The sequence below is a fragment of the Pseudorca crassidens genome, chromosome 16 (assembly GCF_039906515.1).
Source record: "Pseudorca crassidens isolate mPseCra1 chromosome 16, mPseCra1.hap1, whole genome shotgun sequence".
Lineage (NCBI taxonomy): Eukaryota > Metazoa > Chordata > Mammalia > Artiodactyla > Delphinidae > Pseudorca > Pseudorca crassidens.
The window spans coordinates 63,542,531-63,567,645 of NC_090311.1; the positions used below are offsets into that span (position 1 = coordinate 63,542,531).

At 37.8% G+C, this 25,115-nt stretch overlaps 1 protein-coding gene and 1 long non-coding RNA gene across 17 annotated transcripts in view; one reads left to right on the top strand and one right to left on the bottom strand.

Moving 5' to 3' along the window:
• The window catches only part of LOC137209293 (uncharacterized), a 38,667-nt gene extending 35,528 nt beyond the window's left edge, over positions 1 to 3,139 (bottom strand). The window contains exon 1 of the long non-coding RNA XR_010935978.1: positions 2,936 to 3,139. This is a non-coding gene — a long non-coding RNA (uncharacterized lncRNA). The remainder of the gene's footprint in view (positions 1 to 2,935) is intronic.
• The window catches only part of RUFY2 (RUN and FYVE domain containing 2), a 47,258-nt gene continuing 23,984 nt past the window's right edge, over positions 1,842 to 25,115 (top strand). For 6 of the 16 annotated variants that reach the window (XR_010935974.1, XR_010935975.1, XM_067710767.1 and 3 more), the window contains exons 1-12: positions 1,842 to 2,295; positions 4,195 to 4,368; positions 8,223 to 8,340; positions 13,382 to 13,483; positions 15,182 to 15,305; positions 15,495 to 15,556; positions 16,614 to 16,679; positions 19,579 to 19,648; positions 21,643 to 21,744; positions 21,848 to 21,964; positions 22,840 to 23,007; positions 24,984 to 25,081. Coding sequence is in view for 14 of the 16 variants with exons in the window: in XM_067710767.1 (XP_067566868.1) it covers positions 1,857 to 2,295; positions 4,195 to 4,368; positions 8,223 to 8,340; positions 13,382 to 13,483; positions 15,182 to 15,305; positions 15,495 to 15,556; positions 16,614 to 16,679; positions 19,579 to 19,648; positions 21,643 to 21,744; positions 21,848 to 21,964; positions 22,840 to 23,007; positions 24,984 to 25,081 (1,640 nt within the window). In the remaining 2 variants the exon portion in view is untranslated. The other 10 variants (XM_067710770.1, XM_067710780.1, XM_067710768.1 and 7 more) reach the window with 9 other exon arrangements.

Genomic DNA, 25,115 nt, shown 5'->3' on the forward strand with positions numbered 1-25,115 from the left:
GCATGGGCTTAGTTGCCCCGCGGCATGTGGGATCTTAGTTTCCCAACCGGGGATCGAACCTGCGTCCCCTGCATTGGAAGGCAGATTCTTTACCACTGGACCACCAGGGAAGTTCCAAAACTATGTAATTCTTAAAAGAGAGTATCTTCATGACCTTGGAATAAGGAGGATTTCTTAAGACACTAAGGCAAAAACTATAAATTCACTACAAGAAAATTAAGAACTTATATTTAATCAACGGTTGCCATAAGGAGAGAAAAAAAATTAGCCAGAAGATAGTGGCAACACATAACTGACATCAAATTAGTATGTAGAATATTAAGTAACTTGCACAAGCCAATAAGAAAAAGGTAAGTCAATAGAAAAACAGGCACCATTTCTTTGCAAAAGTGAAATTCCAAATAGTAAACATAGGTAAAGTGCTCAATGTCATCAGTAATGAGATAAATAAAAAACAAACCTACCATGCAATCACCTACCCACAAGACGCAAAAAATGAAAAAATCCTCAAAATTCTAAGCATTAGAATGAACACAGCAACAGAAAAACAACACTGCTGATAGGAGTGTAAATTATGAGAAATTTTGAAAACAGTTTGGCATTATCTAGTAAATTTAAAGAAAGGCATACCTGATTTCTAGTAATTGTATTCTTATTTACATGCCCTAGAGGCTCTCCTGCATATAGGGACCAGGAAGTATGTAAACCTGAAAACACCCTAACCTGGAAACTCCTCATGGATATGGACGATGTTGAACAAAAGAAACAAGTAATGTTCGTAATGTTATTCCACTTGTGAAAAGTTTGTAAACAGGCAAAAATAAACTATATTGATTAGGGGCACATACTTACGTGGTAGTAACATGCAGAAAAGCAAGGAAACAATTGTCATAGAAGTCAGAATCGTATTTATTAATACTTCTAGGGGGATTGTGGCTAAAGGCCTTTCCCCCAGGGAAGATGACTCTCCTGTTCTATGCTCTCTTGATCTGGTGGTGTTTTCCCAGCTGTTCACTTTATGATTCTTTAAATGTATATATGCTTTATAAATTTATATCCATGTATGATTATCTCACAATAAAGAAAATTAAAAACCAAAAGAAGTAAAGAAACATAATAGAACTGTATGCTGACCAATGTGATGAAGAGATAAACATCGCTCCATTTCCTCGAAATATCAGTCTATTTCTAACTCGGACACTGTTTTAATAATTGCTGGGCTTCCCTGGTGGCGCAGTGGTCAAGAATCCGCCTGCCAATGCAGGGGACACAGGTTCAAGCCCTGGTCTGGGAAGATCCCACATGCCGCGGAGCAACTAAGCCCGTGAGCGAGCCACAACTACTGAGCCTGCACTCTAGAGCCCGCACGCCACAACTACTGAAGCCCACGCGCCACAACTACTGAAGCCCACATGCCTAGAGCTCGTGCTCCGCAACAAGAGAAGCCACTGCAATAAGAAGCCCGTGCACCACAACGAAGAGTAGCCCCCGCTCGCCGCAACTAGAGAAAGCCCGCGTGCAGCAACGAAGACCCAACACAGACAAAAATAAAATAAATAAATTTTAAAAATATATTCTTAAAAAAAAAAACAAAAAACAATTGCCGATCTAACTAGGTAATAGCTCAGTTTCCCCAAATTGATATAACTTAAACCTAGTGTCATCTGACCACGAGAGTGTTTACTCCCTGAAATGAGAAAACACTGGCTTTATCTCTGCGCCTTTCCCTCGATTACTGAGACCATTCCTCGTTGCTTTTTATAAACCAGTGGATTCACTGGTGGTCCCCTGCGAGTTAGTTGGTGAAGAAGGGAAGCGGTCAGGTGTGTTCGATTAAACCCAGCCGGACCCAGGAGATGAAAACGTTTGCACGTGACTCGCATCCCCTTGGAAATGCAGCCCTAGCGCTCCGGCGAGGCCCCCAGGGGGAGAGACCAAGGTCCGCCCCCCTGCTCCTCAACGCGAGGTCCTCCTCAACGCCAGGTCCTCCTCTCAACGCCAGGTCCTCCTCAACGCCAGGTCCTCCTCACGCTCCTTTTCCTTCTCCTTCCGCTCCGGCTGGATCCGAAGTGGCTCAGAGAGGGTGGATTTCTCCGCTGCCGGCTTCAGGCTCCGCGGCCCCCCGCCCCACTCGGGCGCCGCGGGACCGCCCGGCCGTCCTCCCGCCGCCGGGAGCGCTGTGGGCCGCAGCGGGCCTGGTCGCAGACGCCGTGGCGGCCGCCGCTCGCCTGAAGGGAGCTGCTGGCGGGGCCCAGGGAGTCCCCGCCCGAGACCGCGTCGCCGCTGCCGCCATGGGTAAGCGGAGCAGGCCGAGAGCGGACGCCCGGCCCTCCGTGCTGGGCCGAGGGCTCGGCCGGGCCAGGAGGATTGGTGGTGTGGTCATGGAGGCCTCGGGGTCGGGACTGGGGTCCGAAGCCGGGTTTGGGCCTGGGCGGAGGCAGCCGGGGACGCAGGGGCGCCCGCGGTCGCCATGGCAACGCGCGGCCGCCCCTCGTTCCCCTTCGCCCCCTTCCCCGTTCAGGGGCCTAATGGCAGAGGTTTGGTGGTCCGTCGGCTTACAGAGAGCGAGGACAGGGCCGGCCGGGGTGCAGCTCCCGGGTCGGGGGAAATAGTCGGGGACGGGCGATGACTTTTCAGGTTTGGGGGTGGCGGAGGGAAGCGTCTCAGGTTTGGGCTTGGGTTCCAGACGCAGTGGGCGGGAGAGGGGCAGCGATGCCGCGCAGGACCCCGGGTGAGCATTCCGTGAGGGTGTTGGGGCGCCCCGAGCCCTTGGGCAGCCTTGCTGGCTGGCAGGCAGGGAGGCAGGGAAGGGGTTCTACAGGCAAGATGCGGGAACCGGCCTTTGGGCGCGTGTGGGGGCCGCAGCCCGGGCGGGGCGCGGCTGGGGTGCAAACGCTCCTCTACTCGGGAGCTGCCGGCGCCCACCAGGACCTACCTTCGAGCAGTTATAAAGGCGTCCTTTGTCTGGTTGTGGCATCGTACATTACGGATTGTGATGGGCACTGTTAAGAAAAATGAGAATTGCTGCAGATTATGAAACATCGACTGGTTTCGTCCCCGAAAAAAGAGGGAGTCATACCACGATGCATATTTGAAGCAATGATGTCTTGTGTGGAGATTCTCCACCAGCTAGCTTGGTCGTAGCAGTTGTGACTGTTTGCATTTTAAGTTGCTTAGGATTCAGTGTCACGCTTCACGCCTGGCTATCTGTGGTCAGAAGTAAAATACTAGATCATTGGGAACCCTGGACTTTTTATCCAGTGAAGGAAAAACGGACATTTGGTTTACTTGGACTAGTAAATTTGTCAGGGATTATGAGACAGTATACTAAGCGCTTTATTTTTTTACACTTCATTTTGGCATCTGTGTTTGCTGAAAATATTTCTGCCAGTCACAACAGTGATGAGAGTATGGGGAAGCATCTGAATTTATAAGAAAACTGAGAATAAAATTTGTGGGAAAGAAAAATTTTTGTGAATTGAAAGTATCAGGTAAAATCAGTTTTAAAAAAATGCATCGATTACCTTGATATTCAACTGGATCAGCTGTGTGGAAGGTCAGGAAACCTTAAGGTGAAACTGGACCCTGCTTTTATTTCCTCTGGGCAAATAAAGGAGTCCTGCAATACAGAACTACAATTGCAATGAAAAGAGACAAGATAGAAAGAGGGTTAAAATGAGTGAGAGTTGAATGGCTTCTCTTGTGGCCCCCTATTTTACTTACCTGTCATGTTTGTTATGGGTGAAATTGGAATCTTAGAATTTTAACTACCTTTTATTGTATTGCCAGTTTATTCTGAACATTTTTTTGCTTTTGGATTCATCTGTGATGGTTCCTGCTGTCTGCCTTTGCATGAACCCTTAAACATGTTGTCTGTTACTCTTATCTCCAGAGAAAGATTTAAAAAAACTCATTCTCCCTGAAGAGGTGCCACAAAAGTAAAATAAATACCCTAGAATAGCCAATTTGCAGGATCTTGAGAATAATTCATAAACTTTGGCTGGAGTGAGCATTGTTCTATGGTATGCATGAGAGACATAAAAAGAAGTTAACTAGGGGTGTATGTTAGGAAGACTTACTTGTCCACCAAGGAAAAACAAACCACTGTTGGTTTTACAGGGGAAGGAAAGGGTTTGTATAGTTTACAATGTCAGTTGTTGCAAGTGATGTTGGACTCCTTTCTTGTGCTTTCAGCTACAAAAGACCCTACAGCTGTAGAGAGAGCAAACTTGTTAAACATGGCTAAACTCAGTATTAAAGGACTCATTGAATCTGCTCTAAGCTTTGGCCGCACTTTGGATTCTGATTATCCCCCCTTGCAGCAGTTCTTCGTTGTTATGGAGCATTGTCTGAAACATGGTCTTAAAGGTATTGTGAGATTTTTTTTAAAAAACCAACTATAGAACCTCCCCCCTCCCATCTTAAATATCCTTGAAAATGTGATTTTTTTTGAGGCCATAATTACTGTTACTTTAAAAATACTGGGTGGGTTGGTTTTAGGAGAAAATACCCTACTACTTTATGTTTTCTAATGGGTGGTCTTCAGAAAATCCTTAGTTGTTACTGTTTTGTAAAAATGTATTTGTATACTCTTTTGTTTTAAAAAAAACAAATTATTTATTTATTTGGCTGCATCGGGTCTTAGTTGCAGCATGCCAGCTCTTTGTTGCGGCACATAGGCTTCTCTAGTTGCGGCGCGCGGGCTCCAGAACACTCAGGCTCAGTAGTCGCGGCACGCCGGCTTAGTTGCCCTGTGGCACGTGGGATCTTAGCTCCCTGACCAGGGATTGAGCCCATGTCCCCTGCATTGGAAGGTGGATTCTTAACCACTAGACAACCAGGGAAGTCCCTGTAAAAAGTGTATTTGATTTAAAAATGTTTTCAACATACTCTGAGCTGATTTCCATTTTCTAGGACAACTATAGAGTTATATAGAAAATCTTAAGCTTGGTGATTCTGGTATGAACTATAATTACTAGTTTGAGCTCTCTTGAATAAATACATTAAAATAGTTGATTGTTGAAATATGAACCTCCTTAGTGCATGGAAACATATCTAGAAAAATTGTCTTCTGGACTGGGTTATTGTAGAAATGTGAGTGCTCCCTGAAAATGATGATAACTGGATATTGTATTCATCTATACATTTCACATTGAATTATTTTTATGTGTTTGTATTATATTACTGTTCTTTTACTTATAGTAACTATTTTGATCTCTGGTTCATATGATCAGAGCTGTGTAGAGGGCTATGTAAGAGATGTGTACTAAGGTGACTATTAAAAAAGAAGAGAAGCTTGCTTTTATGTTGGTATACCAGAAGCCTGGGTAAGTTGGAAAGTTCTTTTTTTAAAAAAATTTTAATTGAAATATAGTTGATTTACAATATTGTGTTAGTTTCAGGTGTACAGCAAAGTGATTCAGTTTTATATATATATTATATATGTATATTTTATATATCTATATTCTTCTTTAGATTCTTTTCCATTATAGGTTATTACAAGATATTGAGTATAGTTCCCTGTGCTATACAGTAGGTCCTTATTGCTTATCTATTTTATGTATAGTACTGTGTATATTTTAATCCCAAACTCCTAATTTATCCCCCCCTCCTTTCCCCTTTGGTAACCATAAATTTGTTTTCTATGTCTCTGAGTCTATTTCCCTTTTGTAAGTAAGTTCATTTGTATAATTTTCTTAGATTCCACATAAAAGTGATATCATATGATACTTGTCTTTCTCTGACTGACTACTTCACTTATTATGATGATTTCTAGGTCCATCCGTGTTGCTGCAAATGGTATCATTCCATTCTTTTTTATGGCTAATATTCCATTGTGTATATATACCACATCTTCTTTATCCATTCATCTGCTGATGCACACTTAGGGGGAGTTTCTGACTATGGCACATGAGAGTAGGGGTAAATGTGAAAAGCAAAAGAGGAGGTTTACCTAAACATGGTTTTAATAAAATGTACTTTAAACTGAGAAGGAGCCTTGGCATCGAAATTTGAGAAACCCTATATGTGATGTTATTAATGTATTCATTTTTAAATTAAAATTTGTTTATATTTATTGAGATATAATTGACATATAACGTATTAGTTTAATGGGTACAACACGATTCAGTATTTTTATATATTGTGAAATGATCACCACAATAAACCGTTAACATCCATTACCACACATAGTTATAAGATTTTTTTTCTTGTGATGAGAACTTTTAAGATTTACTCTTAGCAGCTTTCAGATATACAATACAATCTACAATACAGTAACTGTAGTCATTATGTACATTACGTCCCCAGGACTTCTTTTATAACTAGAAGTTTGTACCTTTTGACCATCTTTACCCATTTCATCTATTCCCACCCTCCAACCCTGGCAACCACCAATCTGGAACGTGTATCTATGAGTTTGGTTTTGTTGTTTTTGTTTCTTCAGATTCCACTTTTTCTTTCATTAGAGTTAAAATAATTTTAAAAATTATATATAATAGTGAAATATGTTCTTTTTGTACATGAATCAAACAACATAGAAGCACATGGAGCAAAAACATAATTTCCCTTCATTCTCTTCCATTCATCTCTCTAAAGGAATCTTTGTCACTCTTCCAGCTCTTTTCTGTTTTTCTTTCTTTCTTTTTTAAATTGAATTACAGGTGATTTTTTCTTTTACTCTAAATAAAATCATGCTGTATTATTCTGTGACTTTCTTTTTTTCCCTATTTAAAAAAAAGAAAAACTTAATGGTATGGTTTGGAGATTTTGCCATTTACATAGAGTCTTTATCACATTTTTAATGGCTGTAAAATATTTCATAGTATATGTATACCATGACTTATTTAACTACTTTCCTCTTAATGTACACTTAGGTGTTTCCAGTTTTTTATCATTAAAATTATGCTGTAAGGACATCTTTGGATATATATGTTTGTACACACGTGCTAAGATTTCTTTAGGATTCTTAGGAGTAGAATTATTGGGTCAAAGAATATAGGCAACTGATGTCTGTAAAGCCTTCACTGATTAATCAAACAACAGTGAATGTGTTTGTTTCCCCACATTTTTGCCTACTCTTGATATTCTCAGTCTCTGAATACTTCTTTTAATACATCAGGAAGTCAACAGCCTTATCTCAGGCCTTGAGTTTTAATTTGCTTTTTGAAAAACTTCCTTTTTATTTAAAAAAAAAATAGCAGTGACATAGGTCTTTATTTTCCCCCAGACTGCTGAAATGGAATTGCCAAATGATGGCCACGATAGTTACGTTTTAGACTCTTTTCTGAATATATTTTCCTTTACTTCCCAAAATATCATGAGGCATATCCTAACAGTCAAATGCCTATCTTGATCAACCATTATAAAGCTACTTTGTGCTGATTGATTTTTCTCCCCCAGGGAAAATTGCCTATCTTGCTGGCTTTTGGGTGGTGCATATGATAGGCACACTGGATCTACAGGAGATCTGGTCAGTATTAGAAGGAAACATAGTGATTTCATGGTTTTATATTACCCGAATCTCACATTCAAATAAAAGGAAAAGTAAAGTCACAATTTTTTGTGTTTAGAAATAAAATAACTATTTGTCCTTGGTTTATTGAATAAACTGGTAAAGATCAGCCTGCTAGGGCCACCAGTCTTATTTTTGTACTGGTAAAGAATGAGCCTATGGGACTTCCCTGGTAGTCCAGTGGTTAAGAATTGGTCTTGCAATGCAGGGGACGCCGGTTCAATCCGTGGTCGGGGAGCTAAGATCCCACGTGCTGCAGGGAAACTAAGCCCATACACTGCAACTGCTGAGCCTGCACACCACAACTAGAGAATCCGTGTGCTCTGGAGCCCTCACGCCACCAACTACAGAGCCCATGCACTACAACTACTGAGCCTGTGCGCCACAGCTATCGAGAAGCCTGCGCAAAATAAAATAAATATCTATTAAAAAAAGAAAGTTAAAAAAAAAAGCATGAGCCTAGTTGTTCTTCTACTTTAATTACCTACTTGCATATTTCTGATATGGAAAAATGACCAAGGTGCATATTTCTGATAGGGAGAATATCAGAATCAACAGGCTTCTGATCAACAGGGCTGTGTAGTGATAAGAGAGGAAAGGTCTGTGAATAATCGTATGTTAAGTTAGAAATGTTGAAACTAAGTATTTAACATGAGGTTACTACAGTTTTGTAAGTTGAAGTTACATGCATTATATTTTCTTTTTAAAGTAAGAAAATCATTTTTGAGTTATAACAAAACTATATGGGGCCCTTTGGAACTGGTGGAGAAGCTGTACCCAGAAGCAGAGGAAATAGGAGCTAGTGTCCGGGATTTACCTGGTCTTAAGTAAGTAATCTTATTACTTGTTCCTCCTTCACCGTAGAAGTATATTTACTATTCCTTAAAAGTACCTCACAGTCTAGTTTATTATCTTCTCGCAGCCTTATGTAACCTTCTTGCATTCTCTTCTAATAAAATTCTGTTTATTCTTTATGGCTCAGCTCAAATTTCATTTCCTTTATGAAATTTTTCTTAGCCCCTTCAATAAGAATTAAGTGCTGTTTCTTTTATACTGCTATCATTATAGTCACTCTTATATCACTTACTTAAATTCTGCATTGTATTGCAGGAAATAGGCAAGTTCTTTTAAGATAGGATGTATCAATTATGCATTTCCGTTTCCTGAGTATTAAGCTGGTTTGCAGTAGTAGGCAGTTGTACTATTTGAAGACTGATTTAAGCTAAATCCAGGGCAAAGGCTCAGGAGATTTGAGTTCTCTGATAAGCCATTTTTGTACCACAGGACTTGTGCAAATTACTTTTTTTTATTCTTAAAATTGGGATCTATATTGTCATCTGCCTGTTTGACTAGATGAAGGTGCAGCTGGCCCTCGATATCTGTGGGTTTTGCATCTGCAGATACAACCAACTTTGGATCAAACATATTCAAAAAAATTTTTTTCAGAAGGTTTCAAAAAGCAAAACTTGAATTTGCCACACCCTGGCAACTATTTACATAGTATTTACTTTATTTTAGGTATTATAAGTAATCTAGAGATGATTTAAAGTATATGGGAGGATGCGCATAGGTTATATGCAAAATACTATGCCATTTTATATAAGGGGCTTGAGTATCCATGGATTTTGGTATCTGAGGGGGTCCTGGAACCAATCCCCCACAAATACTGAGGAAAAACTGTATATGAAATGTCCTAAAAGCTGAATGTTCTAGCTAGTGACTCATGAGTGTTGAAAATTTTTTGCAGGTGTTTTGCTGTTAAGGCTAAGGTTTTATGTTCTTCAGGGTGTGATTAAGATAGAAGAGCTTACTTTAGTTTATCTTAATTCTTGTGAATGAGATAACTTTTTTTTTTTATACTTACCATTTTTTGTCAGATTACCAGTTTGCTTTCTCTTAGCTTTACAATTTAGGGTTTTGTATGTTATAGGGAATATGGTAGTGTTTTCTGTTATCACAACATCCAAATTTGCAAGTTGTACTTAATTGAGTGATAAAAGTAAATAGCTATTCATTGAGTACTGTATCAGGGTAACAGGATAATTGTTTTACATGACTTATCTCATTTAGCGCTTAAATCAACCTTAGGGTAGAGATTATTATCATGATAATTGTATAGATGTGAAAAGTAAAGATCAAAGAAGTTACAGTTAACAAGTGGCAGAGCCAGGATTTAAACCCAGTTTTTAGAATTAAATAGCAAGTGATGTTCACACTTCATATTTCTTACAATGGTATATAAGGTGTAGCAATTTTTAACAAAGAGAGGAAAAGGGGAATTTAACTCTCAAAAAGAGAAATATAAGATTTGGCTTCATTTTAATATGAAGATACATGTTCATATTGTTTTTAAAAAGCCAAACAATAAATAAAATGCTAAGCCATAAGAAAGTTGTTAGCTGTTTGAAGTGAAGATTAAGTTTCCTCCCACATTACCTGCTAAAATGTTCTCTGCATAAGAAAACATAAAAGTGTGAATGATGTATTTCTCTTTAAAAAAGTCATACATGTTCTGTAAAACTTGGTTTTATTTTTACTAAATGATAAGAATTTGGATAAGAGAGATACGAGATTAAATTTTTTTTAGCAAGAGAACAAATCCACACTTTTATTTATTTACTTTTCAATAAGTTTAAATCCTTGAGGGGTATAGCATCACACCGATTTTGTGTCCTATGACCTTAGCAGGAAGGTTGCTTCAGAATTTGGTGCAAACCATGCCACTGTTACCATGAGCACAGGTTACCTTTCCCTAGATGGCTGGTTTTGTTCAGTTTGCCACAAGGAGTTACTGTGTTGTTTTTTGCTTTGTACACATCACATCTCTTGCCTAGGTAGAATTAGTTTTCATCTTGAGCACAAACGCCGTCAGTTTTTTTTTTACATCTTTATTAGAGTATAAATGCTTTACAATGTTGTGTTAGTGTCTGCTGTACAACAAAGTGAATCAGCTATATGTATACATATATCCACATATCCCCTCCCTCTTGAGCTTCCCTCCTACCCTCCTCCCTATCCCACCACTCTTGGTGATCACAAAGCATCCAGCTGATCTCCCTGTGCTATGCAGCAACTTCCCACTAGCCATCCATTTTACATTTGGGAGTGTATATATGTCAGTGGTACTCTCTCACTTTGTCCCAGCTTCCCCTTCCCCTCTGTGCCCTCAAGTCTGTTCTCTACATCTGCATCTTTATTCCTGCCCTGCCACTAGGTTCATCCATACTGCTATTTAAAATTCCATATACATGCATTAGCATTCAGTGTTTGTTTTTCTCTTTCTGACTTACTTCACTCTGTATGACAAATTCTAGGTCCATCCACCTCACTACAAAAACTCAATTTCGTTCCTTTTTATGGCTGAGTAATATTCCATTGTCTATATGTGCCACATCCTCTTTATCCATTCATCTGTCAGTGGACATTTAGGTTGCTTCCATGTCCTGGCTGTTGTAAATAGTGCTGCAGTGAACACTGTGGTACATGACTCTTTGAATTCTGGTTTTCTCAGGGTATATGCCCAATAGTGGGATTGCTGGGTCGTATGGTAGTTCTATTTTTAGTTTTTTAAGGAACCTTCATACTGTTCTCCATAGTGGCTGTAGCAATTTACATTCCCACCAACAGTGCAAGAGGGTTCCCTTTTCTCCACACCCTCTCCAGCATTTATTGTTTGTAGATTTTTTGATGATGACCATTTCTGACCTGTGTGAGGTAGTACCTCATTATGGTTTTGATTTACATTTCTCTCCTGATCAGTGATGTTTGAGCATCTTTTCATGTATTTGCTGGCCATCTGTATATCTTCTTTGGAGAAATGTCTAGTTAGGTCTTCTGCCCATTTTTGGATTGGGTTGTTTGTTTTTTGTGATATTGAGCTGCGTGAGCTGCTTGTATATTTTGGAGATTAATCCTTTGTCAGTTACTTTGTTTGCAAATATTTTCCCCCATTCTGAGGGTTGTCTTTTCGTCTTGTTTATGGTTTCCTTTGCTGTCTAAAAGCTTTTAAGTTGCATTAGGTCCCATTTGTTTATTTTTGTTTTTATTTCCCTTACTCTAGGAGGTGGGTCAAAAAGGATCTTGCTGTGATGTATGTCACAGAGTGTTCTTCCTATGTTTTCCTCTAAGAGTTTGATAGTTTCTGGCCTTACATTTAGTTCTTTAATCCATTTTGAGTTTATTTTTGCGTATGGTGTGTTCCAATTTCATTCTTTTACATGTATCTATCCGTTTTTACCAGCACCACTTATTGAAGAGGCTGTCCTTTCTCCAATGTACATTCTTCCCTCCTTTGTCAAAGATAAGGTGACCATATGTGCGTGGGTTTATCTCTGGGCTTTCTATCCTATTCCATTGATCTATATTTCTGTTTTTGTGCCAGTACCATACTGTCTTGATTACTGTAGCTTCATAGTATAGTCTGAAGTCAGGGAGCTTGATTCCTCCAGCTCCATTTTTCTTTCTCAAGATTGCTTTGGCTGTTTGGGGTCTTTTGTGTTTCCATACAAGTTGTAAAATTTTTTGTTCTAGTTCTGTGAAAAATGCCATTGGTAATTTGATAGGGATTGCATTGAACCTGTAGATTGCTTTGGGTGGTATAGTCATTTTCACAATATTGATTCTTCCAATCTAGCAGAATGGTATATCTCTCCATCTGTTTATGTTATCTTTGTTTTCTTTCATCAGTGTTTTATAGTTTTCTGAGTACAGGTCTTTTGCCTCCTTAGGTAGGTTTATTCCTAGGTATTTTATTCTCTTATTGTTTTCTTAATTTCTCTTTCTGACCTTTCGTTGTTAACCATAAGATCATCTCAATAGATGCAGAAAAAGCTTCTGACAGAATTCAACACCCATTTATGATAAAAACTCTCCAGAAAGTGGGCATAGAGGGAACCTACCTCAACATAATAAAAACCATATATGACAAACCCACAGTAAACATCATTCTCAGTGGTGAAAAGCTGAAAGCATTTCCTCTAAGATCAGTAACAAGACAAGGATGTCCACTCTCACCACTATTATTCAATGTAATATTGGAAGTCCTAGCCACAGCAATCAGAGAAGGAAAAGATATAAAAGGAATACAAATGGAAAAGAAGAAGTAAAACTGTCACTGTTTGCTGATGACATGATACTATACATAGAAAATCCTAAAGATACCACCAGAAAACTACTAGAACTAATCAACGTATTTGGTAAGGTTGCAGGATACCTTCAGTTTTAAGAAGAGCTGTGTGCTCCCTCTGTCCCAGAGACACTGCTTATAGCCAGCAAAAATGGCCTGGTCCACAGCCTTTCAGACAAATTTGTTGTTTTAAAAGTTCTGTTCCCATCAGGCCTCCACGTTAAAGAGGAGATTTAATGTTTTAAACGACAACTGGATAAAAGAAACATTTGAAAAATAGCAAGCAGTGATTCTTTCTAATTAATTAGCATCTAGATACCTTCTTAGCTTTGTCATGATTTTTAAAATTCAGATATAATATCAGTTATTTTTTGAGAGCATTATATTGCCTTTATTGATGCATTTTGCATAATCATATTTAGAGGGCTAAGCCTATTCTGATAAAATATTTCTTGTGGAATTATCCTCACTATTTAGAGAGTCATTTTTTCCAAGACATAAAATGGTACCTAGATGTCCTGTAGGTGCAGATTTATCTTAGAGACTTAAAAAGCTCCCAGGGATTGGTTTGCATGCTCAAAGAGCTGACTTGAAACTAAGTCAGCTTGAAACTCTAGAAACTAAGATAAAACCATGATAAATTGCTTTTTTCTTTATTAATGTGTACTTCAACAAAGATAGAAGATGTAGTCTATAATCTTTGGGCTGAGGCTCTTTTCTGACTGTTGGGTTTTGCTTTTCAGGACCCCCCTGGGTCGTGCAAGAGCGTGGCTTCGATTAGCCCTCATGCAAAAAAAAATGGCTGACTACCTGCGTTGCTTAATTATTCAAAGGGATCTCTTGAGGTACTACCATTAAATCATGTTCATTTTCATTTTTTATTTCATTTATATCCTGTTTCCCAAAAATGGTTGAAGATATAGTATGAAAGGATATGTAAAATACATTACGATGGCATAAAATAAAAGGAGGAGCAAAATGAGATAGAGAAGCATAGTGGAGACATAACATGGATCAAGAACTAGCCTAAAAAATGAATACTGTAAGATTTTTATTGGCTGACAAGGTGGTAATTTATATGTCGTATTTCTAAGTTTTAATTTTTTCCTAAATTAGTTAATTCTATGAATAAAAATTTGTATTGGAATTTGGGGCTTTAATTCAGGAGGTTTCTCTTTAGATCTTGAATGTCCAAACTACTGCTTTGATTGTATTGTGGACGCTTTTTAAACTGTCAGTTTAAATTGAAGGCCAAATGTTTAAGACAGACTTTCAAAGCAAGGATATCAGTTCTCAAAGGGAGTGGGCCCATGGCAGCCCCTCTCTTCGCCCTTGTTCTCTTAGAGTGCCTCTGTGATATTTTGGAGAATCTGGTCTTTTTTTTTTTAATGTTTTCTTCTTTTAAATTTATTTTTATTTTTGGCTCCATCGGGTCTTCGTTGTGGAATGAAGGATCTTTTTTATTGCGGTGCTAAGGCTATTCATTGCAGCGTGCGGGCTTCTTTCTAGTTGTGGCGTGTGGGTTTTCTCTCTGTAGTTATGGCACGTGGGCTCTGTAGTTGTGGTGTGCAGGCTCCAGAGCGCGTGGGCTGTGTAGTTTGCAGCACGTGGGCTCTCTAGTTGAGGCACATGGGCTTAGTAGTTGTGGCTTGTGGGCTTAGTTGCCCCTCGGCACGTGGGATCTTAGTTCCCCAACCAGGGATCAAACCCTCATCCCCTGCACTGGAAGGTGGATTCTTTACCACTGGACCACCAGGGAAGTACCTGGTCGTTTTTTATTTTACTTGTGACTCCAGTTGTACATCTTGGTTTTCCCATTTGTTAAATGAGAATGACCATGCTTTAAACGCCTTCAATTTCTCAACGATATTCTGAAGGTTAATTAAGGTGATTAAGTAATATACATGGGACTTCTTGAGGAAGGCATGAGACAGTGATAAATAGTTTTCTGAGTATTAGTTGTCAAGTCTTAGTTTTTAGGCTGTCCTATTTCTTTCACAAGTCCCTTGTTTGAACATTTTTTGGGATCTAGATATCCATAAATATCTTTAATGCTTATCTATTAAGAGCACTTGCAATAGATATACCAAATGCATTGACTAGAAAATGGACTTGAAATGTTTCTTATGTTCGTTTCCCCACATTAGTCTTTATCCTAAGCGTCTTAATAAGTCCTGGGATGAAAATTCAACTGTACTAAAAAGTATCGTAATCAGATCAGCAGCAGTCACTGTATCTTTCGAGAGTCACAAACATTCCAGGGCTCAATGCTGCTCCCTTTTTTTTTTTAAATCTCTGTTTGCTTCTCTTTTCTCTCTCTCAAAATTCCTTTTCCTCTTTTATCTCCTTCAGTCCGTTTCTTTTACGTTTTCTTTATAGACATTTAAATCTCAAAAATTTTAAGTTATTTGCATATAGAAAGGCTAATTTCAAGTTACCTAATTTATATTGGTTCCATTCTTGTAATAAGGTATTGAGATTTTAAAATTTAGTTTTCAAAATAAATTTGTAATGTAAGATTTTTATTATTTTAATTTTCACAGTGAATTCTATGAGTATCATGCACTAATGATGGAAGAAGAAGGAGCAGTAATTGTTGGGCTGCTGGTTGGCCTGAATGTGATAGACGCTAATCTGTGTGTAAAGGGAGAGGATTTAGACTCACAAGTAAGTGAGAATGACTAGTGCCAAATGCAGAGTGTTTTCAGTTTGTACTGTTCCTCTTTGATCCAGGTATTACTCTAAGTTGTAAATAGTGCTGTTAAACACTAGAAAAAAATTAGGGATGAAAGTCAGTTGTATGTTAAAGGTACTTCTAGAATTTCCACCCTCTAAGAATAACTTTATTTACTTTAGGTTGGAGTGATTGATTTTTCCATGTATTTAAAGAACGAAGAAGATATTGGAAATAAAGAAAGGTATGATTTTCATAAGTTATTTCACATGTTGTATTTTATATGTAGCTCTTTACAAATCAGTATGAGGTCCATCTATTTGCAATGTGGTTTTTATTTCCTTTTTTTCTGTGTAGTTCCTGCTTTGTTTTGTTTTCACTTCCATTTACTAGGTTTACAAAGCAAAAATCACTTAGAAGGAGGTTTTAATCTGAAGTATGACTTTTGGTCATACCAGTAGTTCAGAGACCCATTTTCTTTTTTCTTTCTTTATTTTTTGGTTGTGCTGCACGGCTTATGGGATTTTAGTTCCCCGACCAGGGATCGAACCTGGGCCCTTGTTACTGAGAGCATGGAGTCCTAACCACTGGACTGCCAGGGAATTCCCCGGAGACCCATTTTAATGGTCAGCTCTGTTTCTGTGATAAAAAGAAATGAAAGCTTATTATTCATAAGCTTACAAATGCTGGTTTATTTTAAGACATAACGGTAATCATTTCACAATATTAAATGTATCATATTAACATGTTGTACACCTTAAATTTACACAATGTTATATGTCAAATATATTTCTTAAAAAAATAAATGGGACTTCCCTGGTGGCACAGTGGTTGAGAGTCCGCCTGCCGATGCAGGGGACACGGGTTCGTGCCCCGGTCCGGGAAGATCCCACATGCCGCGGAGCGGCTGCGCCCGTGAGCCATGCCGCTGAGCCTGCGCGTCCGGAGCCTGTGCTCCGCAGCGGGAGAGGCCACAACAGTGAGAGGCCCGCGTACCGCAAAAATAAATAAATAAATAAATAAAATAAATAAATGCAAAAGTATTTAAAAACATACTAATGGTATTGTTTAATATTAGCAAGTAATTTATTTAACAAAAGTTGTAGTTATTTAGTACACAGCTTGCTGCTATATGATTATAAAGATTCTTGAATTTTATTTTAAAGGCAAGATAACGTTGTTTTACCATTATGGTTTAACACAATTTTAGATAATTTAGATCTTTTGTGGGGGTTTTTTTTTTTGGTCACCCAGTAAATACCTTTCCAGTTAGCACAAAGCTGCTTTTTCCCCTCCTCTAGGAATGTTCAAATTGCTGCCATATTAGACCAGAAGAATTATGTTGAAGAATTAAATAGACAACTGAAGTAAGTATTATGGACACATGGATACTTAGTACATTTTGGATGTTGTCTTAGGTTTTTTTTTTTCCCCCTTCAGGTCATCTTAACCCTATTCCTTTTTTCTAAGCATCTTTGAAAAGGGGTTGAGGGGATAGAGAGTGAATGGAAATTGAGAATACAGAGAATTATTGGAAATAACTGATTTTCAGCAGAAAATGAGAGTCATATTTTTAAATAGAATCTTCAGAGACATTTAAAAATAGAATTTCAGACTTATTGCTCTACCCTTGAGAAAAAAAGGCTAGATAGGGTGAAAGTTTATATCATTTTGGTGGTTCAAAAATTCATTTTTCTGGGCTTCCCTGGTGGCGCAGTGGTTGAGAGTCCGCCTGCCGATGCAGGGGACACAGGTTCGTGCCCCGGTCTGGGAAGATCCCACATGCCGCGGAGCGGCTGGGCCCGTGAGCCATGGCCGCTGAGCCTGTGCGTCCGGAGCCTGTGCTCCGCAATGGGAGAGGCCACAACAGTGAGAGACCCACACACCGCAAAAAAAAAAAAAAATTCATTTTTCCTACTTCAAAGGACTCACGTGTCAGTGTGACTGTCATCTTCCATGGTGGAAGTTTTCTCCTTCCAATGTCACCTGGTCATTGAAGCTGTTAGTGAATACTCTATCAGGGTAGAATTTCTGAGATCTTGTGTGTAAAATAGTGTAGTATAGTTCTGTCTAGTAGAAATATAATGTGAGTCACAAAGGTAATTTAAAATATCTAGTAACCACATTAAAAAAATAAAAAAGAAACATGAAATATGAGATATTTTATATATTTTGTTGTACTGTTTTCAAAATTCAATGTGCATTTTACACTTACAGCACATTTCAATTCAGAGAAGCCACATGTGGCTTATGGCTGCCATACCAGATAGCACAGGTATAGTGAATAATATTTACTACATTGTTAGAAACAGACTGTTCTCATTAACTAAGATGAATAATTCAAAAATGGCTGTCTCTGGGTGATATTATGAATAATTGTTAAATTTCTTTATACTTTTATGTATTTTCTGAGTTTCACTCAATAAACATGCATTACAATCTGAAAATACAGTTAAACATTTTCCCATTTTAGAAAAAGAAACTAATAAGTTGTAACTCTTGCTTTCTCTCTGAAGTTGGAGAGAGAAGAAAGATCTTATATCAGTGTCTTTTCTTTTTTCATCATGGAGTTTTAATAATTGATATAGGAAATATATGCATATATATATGTATTTTGTAATTTGTATTTCTGAGATTGTATATCTGAATGCAACCTTGTACTGCTTATTTATTTACTTTTAAATTTTTACTCACTATTTGGGAATAGGTAATATATTCACATGGTTCGAACTTCAGAAGGAACATAAAATGAAAAATTTCCCTCTTCCCTGATCTCCAACCATCTGGTTTCCCTCTTTGGGAGTAATTAATACACTAGGTTCTTGTGTATGCCTCCAGAGATACATAGGGTAGCATACTTTTTACACTAGTCTGTACTTTACTATTCTTACTCAACTGTTTATCTTTAGAGTTTATTTCATTCAGTTCAGAAGAGCTTTCTCATTCCCTTTTCAATTATGTGTATTATTCACTTACAGCAATATTGGTACCTTACTTTTGTATATTTTATGTATTAATTTTTTTATTGTTTGTCTCTTTAGAAAGTAGTTCTTGTACATTTAGAATATTTCAAAAGTATAGAAAATAGAAAAAATAGAACTCACTTATTATCCTTCACTTAAAGAAAAAAACTGTTGAGGGTTTATTGTTTTTAAAAGTGCTTTTTGATTATTATCTTACTGATTCTCACATAAAAGTAGGGCACATATCATTGTCTGATTTTATAGATAAGGAAACTGAAGCTCAGAAAGGTTTTACAACTTTGAAGGTGACACAATTACAAAGTAGAAAAGCAGGGACTATAAACTTGGTCTTCCATCTCCTAGTCCTGTACTTATTACATATCACCATCAGGATACCCTTGTGCTGTTTGTGAAAAATTCAAGTTGTTTACCTAAGAATGATTGTATTTTAAAAATGATTTAATATGAGTAGAAAAACATTTTTCTTGTTTCATCAGTTAAACTAATATGCCATTACTTATTTCTGAGGCTAGTGTAAAATTTGTTGAATCTATTATAGATTTTACTGCAACGTATACAGCATATTTCATTTTATTAGAGAAAGTTTGAGATGGTAGAATCAAGCAGGCCTTGAAAAATGACTCAGTAAAATGTACAATAATGTCCAATCTTGATCGATTTAAGTAAAAATACACAGAACAAATTTGTTCATATACTGTAACCTGACTTTTGACTCTATCCTTGAAAGACGGGTGATTGCTTAGCTGCAGGCTGATTGGATACCTGATGCTGGGTGTCTCATATTCACATTTCCCAAACCATGGGTGAGTTTGGAGGTCTTTAAGTTATTATGAAAGTGGAGAGGGTGAACAGATGGAGCTTGTGTTGAAGACCACTATTTACAAGCTTCATTAAGCCACTTAATTATAAAGTGGACATTTAAAATTCATCCTAAATTTAAAATAATTTTGAATTTAGTTTTAACAATATTTAGTAATCTTTGTGTGGAATTTTAATTCCTAAATGTTATAAGTTAAATGTAAGAAGGACCCTAAGAAGACAGCAAAATATAATGAGCAGCACCAAATGGAATTTTAATGGAAAATTTTATTCTTTTGCTACAGATTTTATTGCTCTGTTAGTCAGATCAAGTTCTCCAACTTAATGAAATTTCCCAAAATCAAAAATTCAGACAGGGCAGTTGGTGCATGTCAGTCAACATGATGAGTCCAGGGTAACATACTTTTTCTTGCCTTTGTGAGTTTGTGTGATTCTGAATGAGTTTTTTCTTTATTAATTTCAGCAGCACAGTCAGCAGTCTCCATTCAAGAGTTGACTCTTTAGAAAAGTCAAATACTAAGCTGATTGAAGAGGTATTGTCACCTAGCCATGGATAATTGCCTTTCATGGACCTAGTATTGGTGATCCTTTTCCATTTTAAGTATGAATGCATTAAGCGTGCACACACACAAAAACACATTTTCATCATTATGATGGAATATTTATAGTGTAGTTGTAATTGATGATCATAAGTTCTAAAGAAACCATGTATTCTCCGGCAAATTCTTAGGTGAATCTGTGAATTGTTTGAGATACTCAGCTTCTAGAAATGAGCCCTAAAGATGAAATGCATACAACTCTTCTATAAATAAGCCATGAGTCTCATTTTTTAATCTGGATGACCTGTACCACCTATAGTTAGGAATTACCATTAAAATGATCCTGTCCCTCGTGTTCTCCTATTCAGATTACTTTTCCTTACAAGCATCAGTCCATGATCATGTACGCCCTTTCTCCACACTCCCATGTGTAAAACTCATCCCATGTGCTCTGGTTTCCTGCATTGTCGAAGTAGTTGTCTGGTGGTTGCAGAACCAGAAATTTACCCCAGCTCTCTTTTTTTAAAAAATTTTTTTAAAAACTTCAAAAAAAATATTTTGGCCATGCCGCACAGCTTGTGGGATCTCAGTTCCCCAGCCAGGGATCGAACCCGGGCCACAGCCGTGACAGTGCCAAATCCTAACCTCTAGGCCACCAGGGAACTCCCTCAGATCTCTTTTTAATACTATTTATAAAGTTGCTTTTGAGATAAGTTGTGTTTTTTTTTTGTTTGTTTTGGTTTTTTTTAATCTATCTAACCATAGAATTATTGCTTTCCGGACTTCCTTGGTGGCTCATTGGTTAAGAATCTGCCTGCCATGCAGGGGACACGGGGTCAAGCCCTGGTCCAGGAAAATCCCACATGCTGCAGAGCAACTAAGCCCGTGCGCCACAACTACTGAGCCTGTGCTCTAGAGCCCATGAGCCTAGAGCCCGTCCTCTGCATCAAGAGAAGCCACAGCAGTGAGAAGCCCGCGCACCGCAACAAAGAGTAGCCCCCACTCGCTACTAGAGAAAGCCCGCGCAGCAATGAAGACCCAATGCAGCCAAAAATAAATAATAAAAATAAAATAAATAAATTAATTAAAAAGAATTATTGCTTTCCATTTTCAGAATTATTTAGGCTAGAGGAAGAAATCTGTTATTAGTGCTATGAACCCTACTTTACATGTTAATTAAAATTCATATTTCTTTTAGAATTGGCCTAATTTTCCCAAACCAGGAAACACATGACTGTTTGCATGACTGCATTTTCATTTTGATAGTTGAGGACCATTTGATAGTTTGATAGATTGGGACCATTAGAGAGAGCTCCTCACTAGTTTGTGCCTCTTGACCATAATAGGCGCGCTGTGAAGTTCGAGTTGCCTTTCTGACCAAGTGTTCAGAAATTTATTTGCAAGCCAACATTGGGGAGTAGTTCCTGCTTTCCTTTCCTAGGATCCCTCTTTTCATTCTAGGCTTCAGAGCCAAGTCACTTAGTCATTCATATTTAACTCTGAGGGTGAGAGCTGTCTCATATTTGTGATCGTCAGTCACTCAGCATGCCCAGATTTCACAAGGGTGTCCTATTTGATTATCATGAATGTCTGTGTTACATTTTCAGTAATAGCGGAACTTCCCTTATAGATGTTTTTGCCTTTACACAAGTCTTTACAGTCTTACTGTTTACCATATAATTCTTCATAAGCTTACTCATGCACTTTGTATTCAGGACATATTATAAATCAGATAAGCAATATGTTTCTACTAACATACGATTTGACTGGTTAACAAAAGGAAATAGAAATAAGAGTATAATTCCTCTAATTGGTATCTTGGGATAATAGGAGCACATTTTTCTTACGAAAATTTCTGTAGATGTGAGAGATATTTTACAAGTTTTCGAATTTTATTTTCTATTGTTATAGTCATGAACATAACCTGTAAAGCAAGTATAAATACAGATGTTTAAAATCTTTTTTTCTTGCCCCTGTTTTATTTTTAGTTAGCAATAGCAAAGAATAATATCATTAAACTCCAAGAAGAAAATCATCAATTACGAAGTGAAAATAAATTGATTTTAATGAAAACACAGCAGCACCTAGAAGTAAGTATAGATTGATTTTGGGGACTTTTGCATAGACTGGATATATCTGTGCTGTATTAATAGTAGTGATTATAGAATTAAAAGTTTTATGTTTTCTTCCTAGGTTACCAAAGTAGATGTGGAAACTGAGCTTCAAACATATAAGCATTCTAGGCAGGGGCTAGATGAAATGTACAATGAAGCCAGAAGGCAGCTTCGAGATGAATCTCAGTTAAGACAAGTAGGTTACATTACAGTTACGTTAGAAAAAATGATAGTTTACCCTTAAGCACCACCTAAAATCTCTATCAGCCTTATCTTCCTTGGTGTAGGATAGCAATCTGATCCCCTTAGTCCCTTCAAATTCTTTAAAATCCCATTGTGTCAGTGTTTTTTTTTTGTTTTTTTTTTTTTGTGTGTCAGTGTTTTTTAAACAGTGTTTTTAAACTATGTTACAGTCTGTGTTTGTGAAATGAGTATATTGTGACCAGCATTACAAAAAATAGAATGATGTATTCAGATATCAATATTCAAATAGTAAAGTCATATTTAAAATTAACTTATTTTTTAACCTTCCTAAATTATGAAATACTGACAGAAAAATACAAATATGTAGCTTGATGGATTATAACATAAATACCTGTGTAACCAACCCAGGTCAAGAAGAGAGTATTGCCAGCCTTTCCATCCCTTTTGCTCTTTGTCTTTAATGTTAGGATCCTTCTGATGTAAAATTCTTGAAGAGAAGAAATTAAAACTGTTTGTGAAATGGGATTTTTGATTTATCTTTGGCCTTTACTGATATGGACTACTTCATTTCTTTGTTTAAGGAAAATTAATACTGAGTTTATGAGGCATAAGAATACATAATTCTCTAGCCATTAAAATAGTGATAATTAATACAATGTGGAAAATGCTTTCATTTAACAAAACGTGCATTTGAAAATGTTTAGAATGTTCTTATAGGGCCTAGTTGATTCCCTATAGTGGGGCTTATAACTCAAAAGGAGTAGTCTGCATAATAAATAGTAACTGTTTTTTGTTGTCATTACTTGTTGTGTATCTGACTTTGACATCCTGAAGCAGTGTGTGAATTGAGGCTGTATTGAATTGCAGGATGTGGAGAATGAGCTCGCGGTACAAGTTAGTATGAAACATGAGATTGAACTTGCCATGAAGTTGTTGGAGAAAGATATCCATGAGAAACAAGATACTCTGATAGGCCTTCGACAACAACTAGAGGAAGTTAAAGCAATTAACATAGAGATGTATCAAAAGTTGCAGGTAAGGAATGTTCTTAAATTCTTGGAACTTCTTGTTATATAAATTGAAAATGAGGGACTTCCCTGGTGGTCTAGTGGTAAAGAATCCACCTTCCAATGCAGGGGATGCGGTTCCGTCCCTGGTCGGGGACTAGGTTCCCACATGCAGTGGGGCAGCTAAGCCCTCGCGCCACAAATACTGGACTTAACGCGCCTCAACTAGAGAGCCTGCGTGCCGCAAACTACAGAGCCCATGCGCCCTGGAGCCTGCGCATCACAGCTAGAGAAGAGAAAACCTGTACCCCACAACTAGAGAGAAGCCCATGCGCTGCAACGAAAGATCCCGTGTGCCGCAACGAAAGATCCCGTGTGCCACAACTAAGACCTGATGCAGCCAAAAAATAAATAAATAAAAAACAAATTGAAAATGAATGTTTGTATGAAAGATTCGGTTTTTAAGAGATGAGCGTTTTTTTTTTTTTTTTTTTGCGGTACGCGGGCCTCCCACTGCTGTGGCCTCTCCCGTTGTGGAGCACAGGCTCTGGACGCGCAGGCTCAGCGGCCATGGCTCACGGGCCCAGCCGCTCCGTGGCATGTGGGATCCTCCCGGACCGGGGCACAAACCCGCGTCCCCCGCACCGGCAGGCGGACCCCCAACCACTGCGCCACCAGGGAAGCCCTATGAGCCCATTTTAATTGTGCCATGTCTGTAGTAAAAACCAGTGACTTCCTAAATGGAAGCTGAAGAAATGTAGCAATGTCAAAGAACAAACAAAAAAATTACCTGAGTTTGTTTCTTAATGCTGACAGATTAACAGATGAAGCTTAAATCTTTTGGGAAAATTCAGTCAAAATGTGCAAGACATTTTTGTAAACTTCTTTACACAGTATAGTCCTAAGAGATTTAATTTTGATTGAAATGCTTTACTGTAATTGTTACAAATTTTCTAATAAAGTGACATTGCTGTTAAGTAGACTTGTTGCCAAAAGCCCTTTACAATTTAATTTGAAAAAATAGCATATTTTACACGAGTTTATTCTGTCATCTTCTGAAAATATTGAAGGTTGAGGTTTTTTTTCCTTTATTACTTTTTTTTTTTTTTTTTTTTGACCTTGCTGCACAGCTTGTGGGAGCTTAGTTTCCCGACCAGGACTGAACCAGCACCCTCGGCAGTGAAAGCTCAGAGTCTTAACTACTGGACCACCAGGGAATTCTCCCTTTATTACATTTTAAATGAAGACTAGTTGTAGTAGTACTGCTTTATATCTAGGAGTATTTTATTTTATTTTTAATTTATTTTTTATTGAAGTATAGTTGATTTACAATGTTGTGTTAATTTCTGCTGTATAGCAAAGTGACTCAGTTATACACACATATACATTCTTTTTTATGTTTTTTTCATTATGGTTTATCCCAGGGTATTGAACATAGTTCCCTGTGCTATACAGTAGGACCTTGTTGTTTATCCATTCTGTATGTTACATGTTGCATCTACTAACCCCAAACTCCCAGTCTATCCCTCCCCCACTCCCCCTCCCCCTCGGCTGCAACAGGTCTGTTCTCTGTATGTGAGTCTGTTTTTGTCTCGTAGATAGTTTCATTTGTGTCATATTTTATATGCCACATATAAGCGATATAATATGGTATTTCTCTTTCTCTTTCTGACTTACTTCACTTAGTATGATAATCTCTGGTTGCATCCATGTTGCTGCAAATGGCATTCTTTCTTTTTTATGGCTGAGTAGTATTCCATTGTATATATGTACCACATATTCCTTATCCATTCATCTGTTGATGGACATTTAGGTTGTTTCCATGTCTTGGCTATTGTGAATAGTGCTGCTATGAACATAGGGGTGCATCTAGGAGTATTTTAATCAACAAATAAACTCTGCTCATTTCAAAGTAACAATCCCATAGCAAAATGATATACAAAGCTTATAGATATTCAGGTTTAAAAATCAAAACCACTGTAGCTTTTATGTTTTTCTAAATAGGGTTCTGAAGCTGATTTGAAAGAAAAAAATGAAATAATTGCCCGACTAGAAGAAAAAACCAATAAAATTACTGCAGCCATGAGGCAGCTGGAACAAAGGTACAGCATTTCCAGTCTTAGTTTCTTTTTTCCT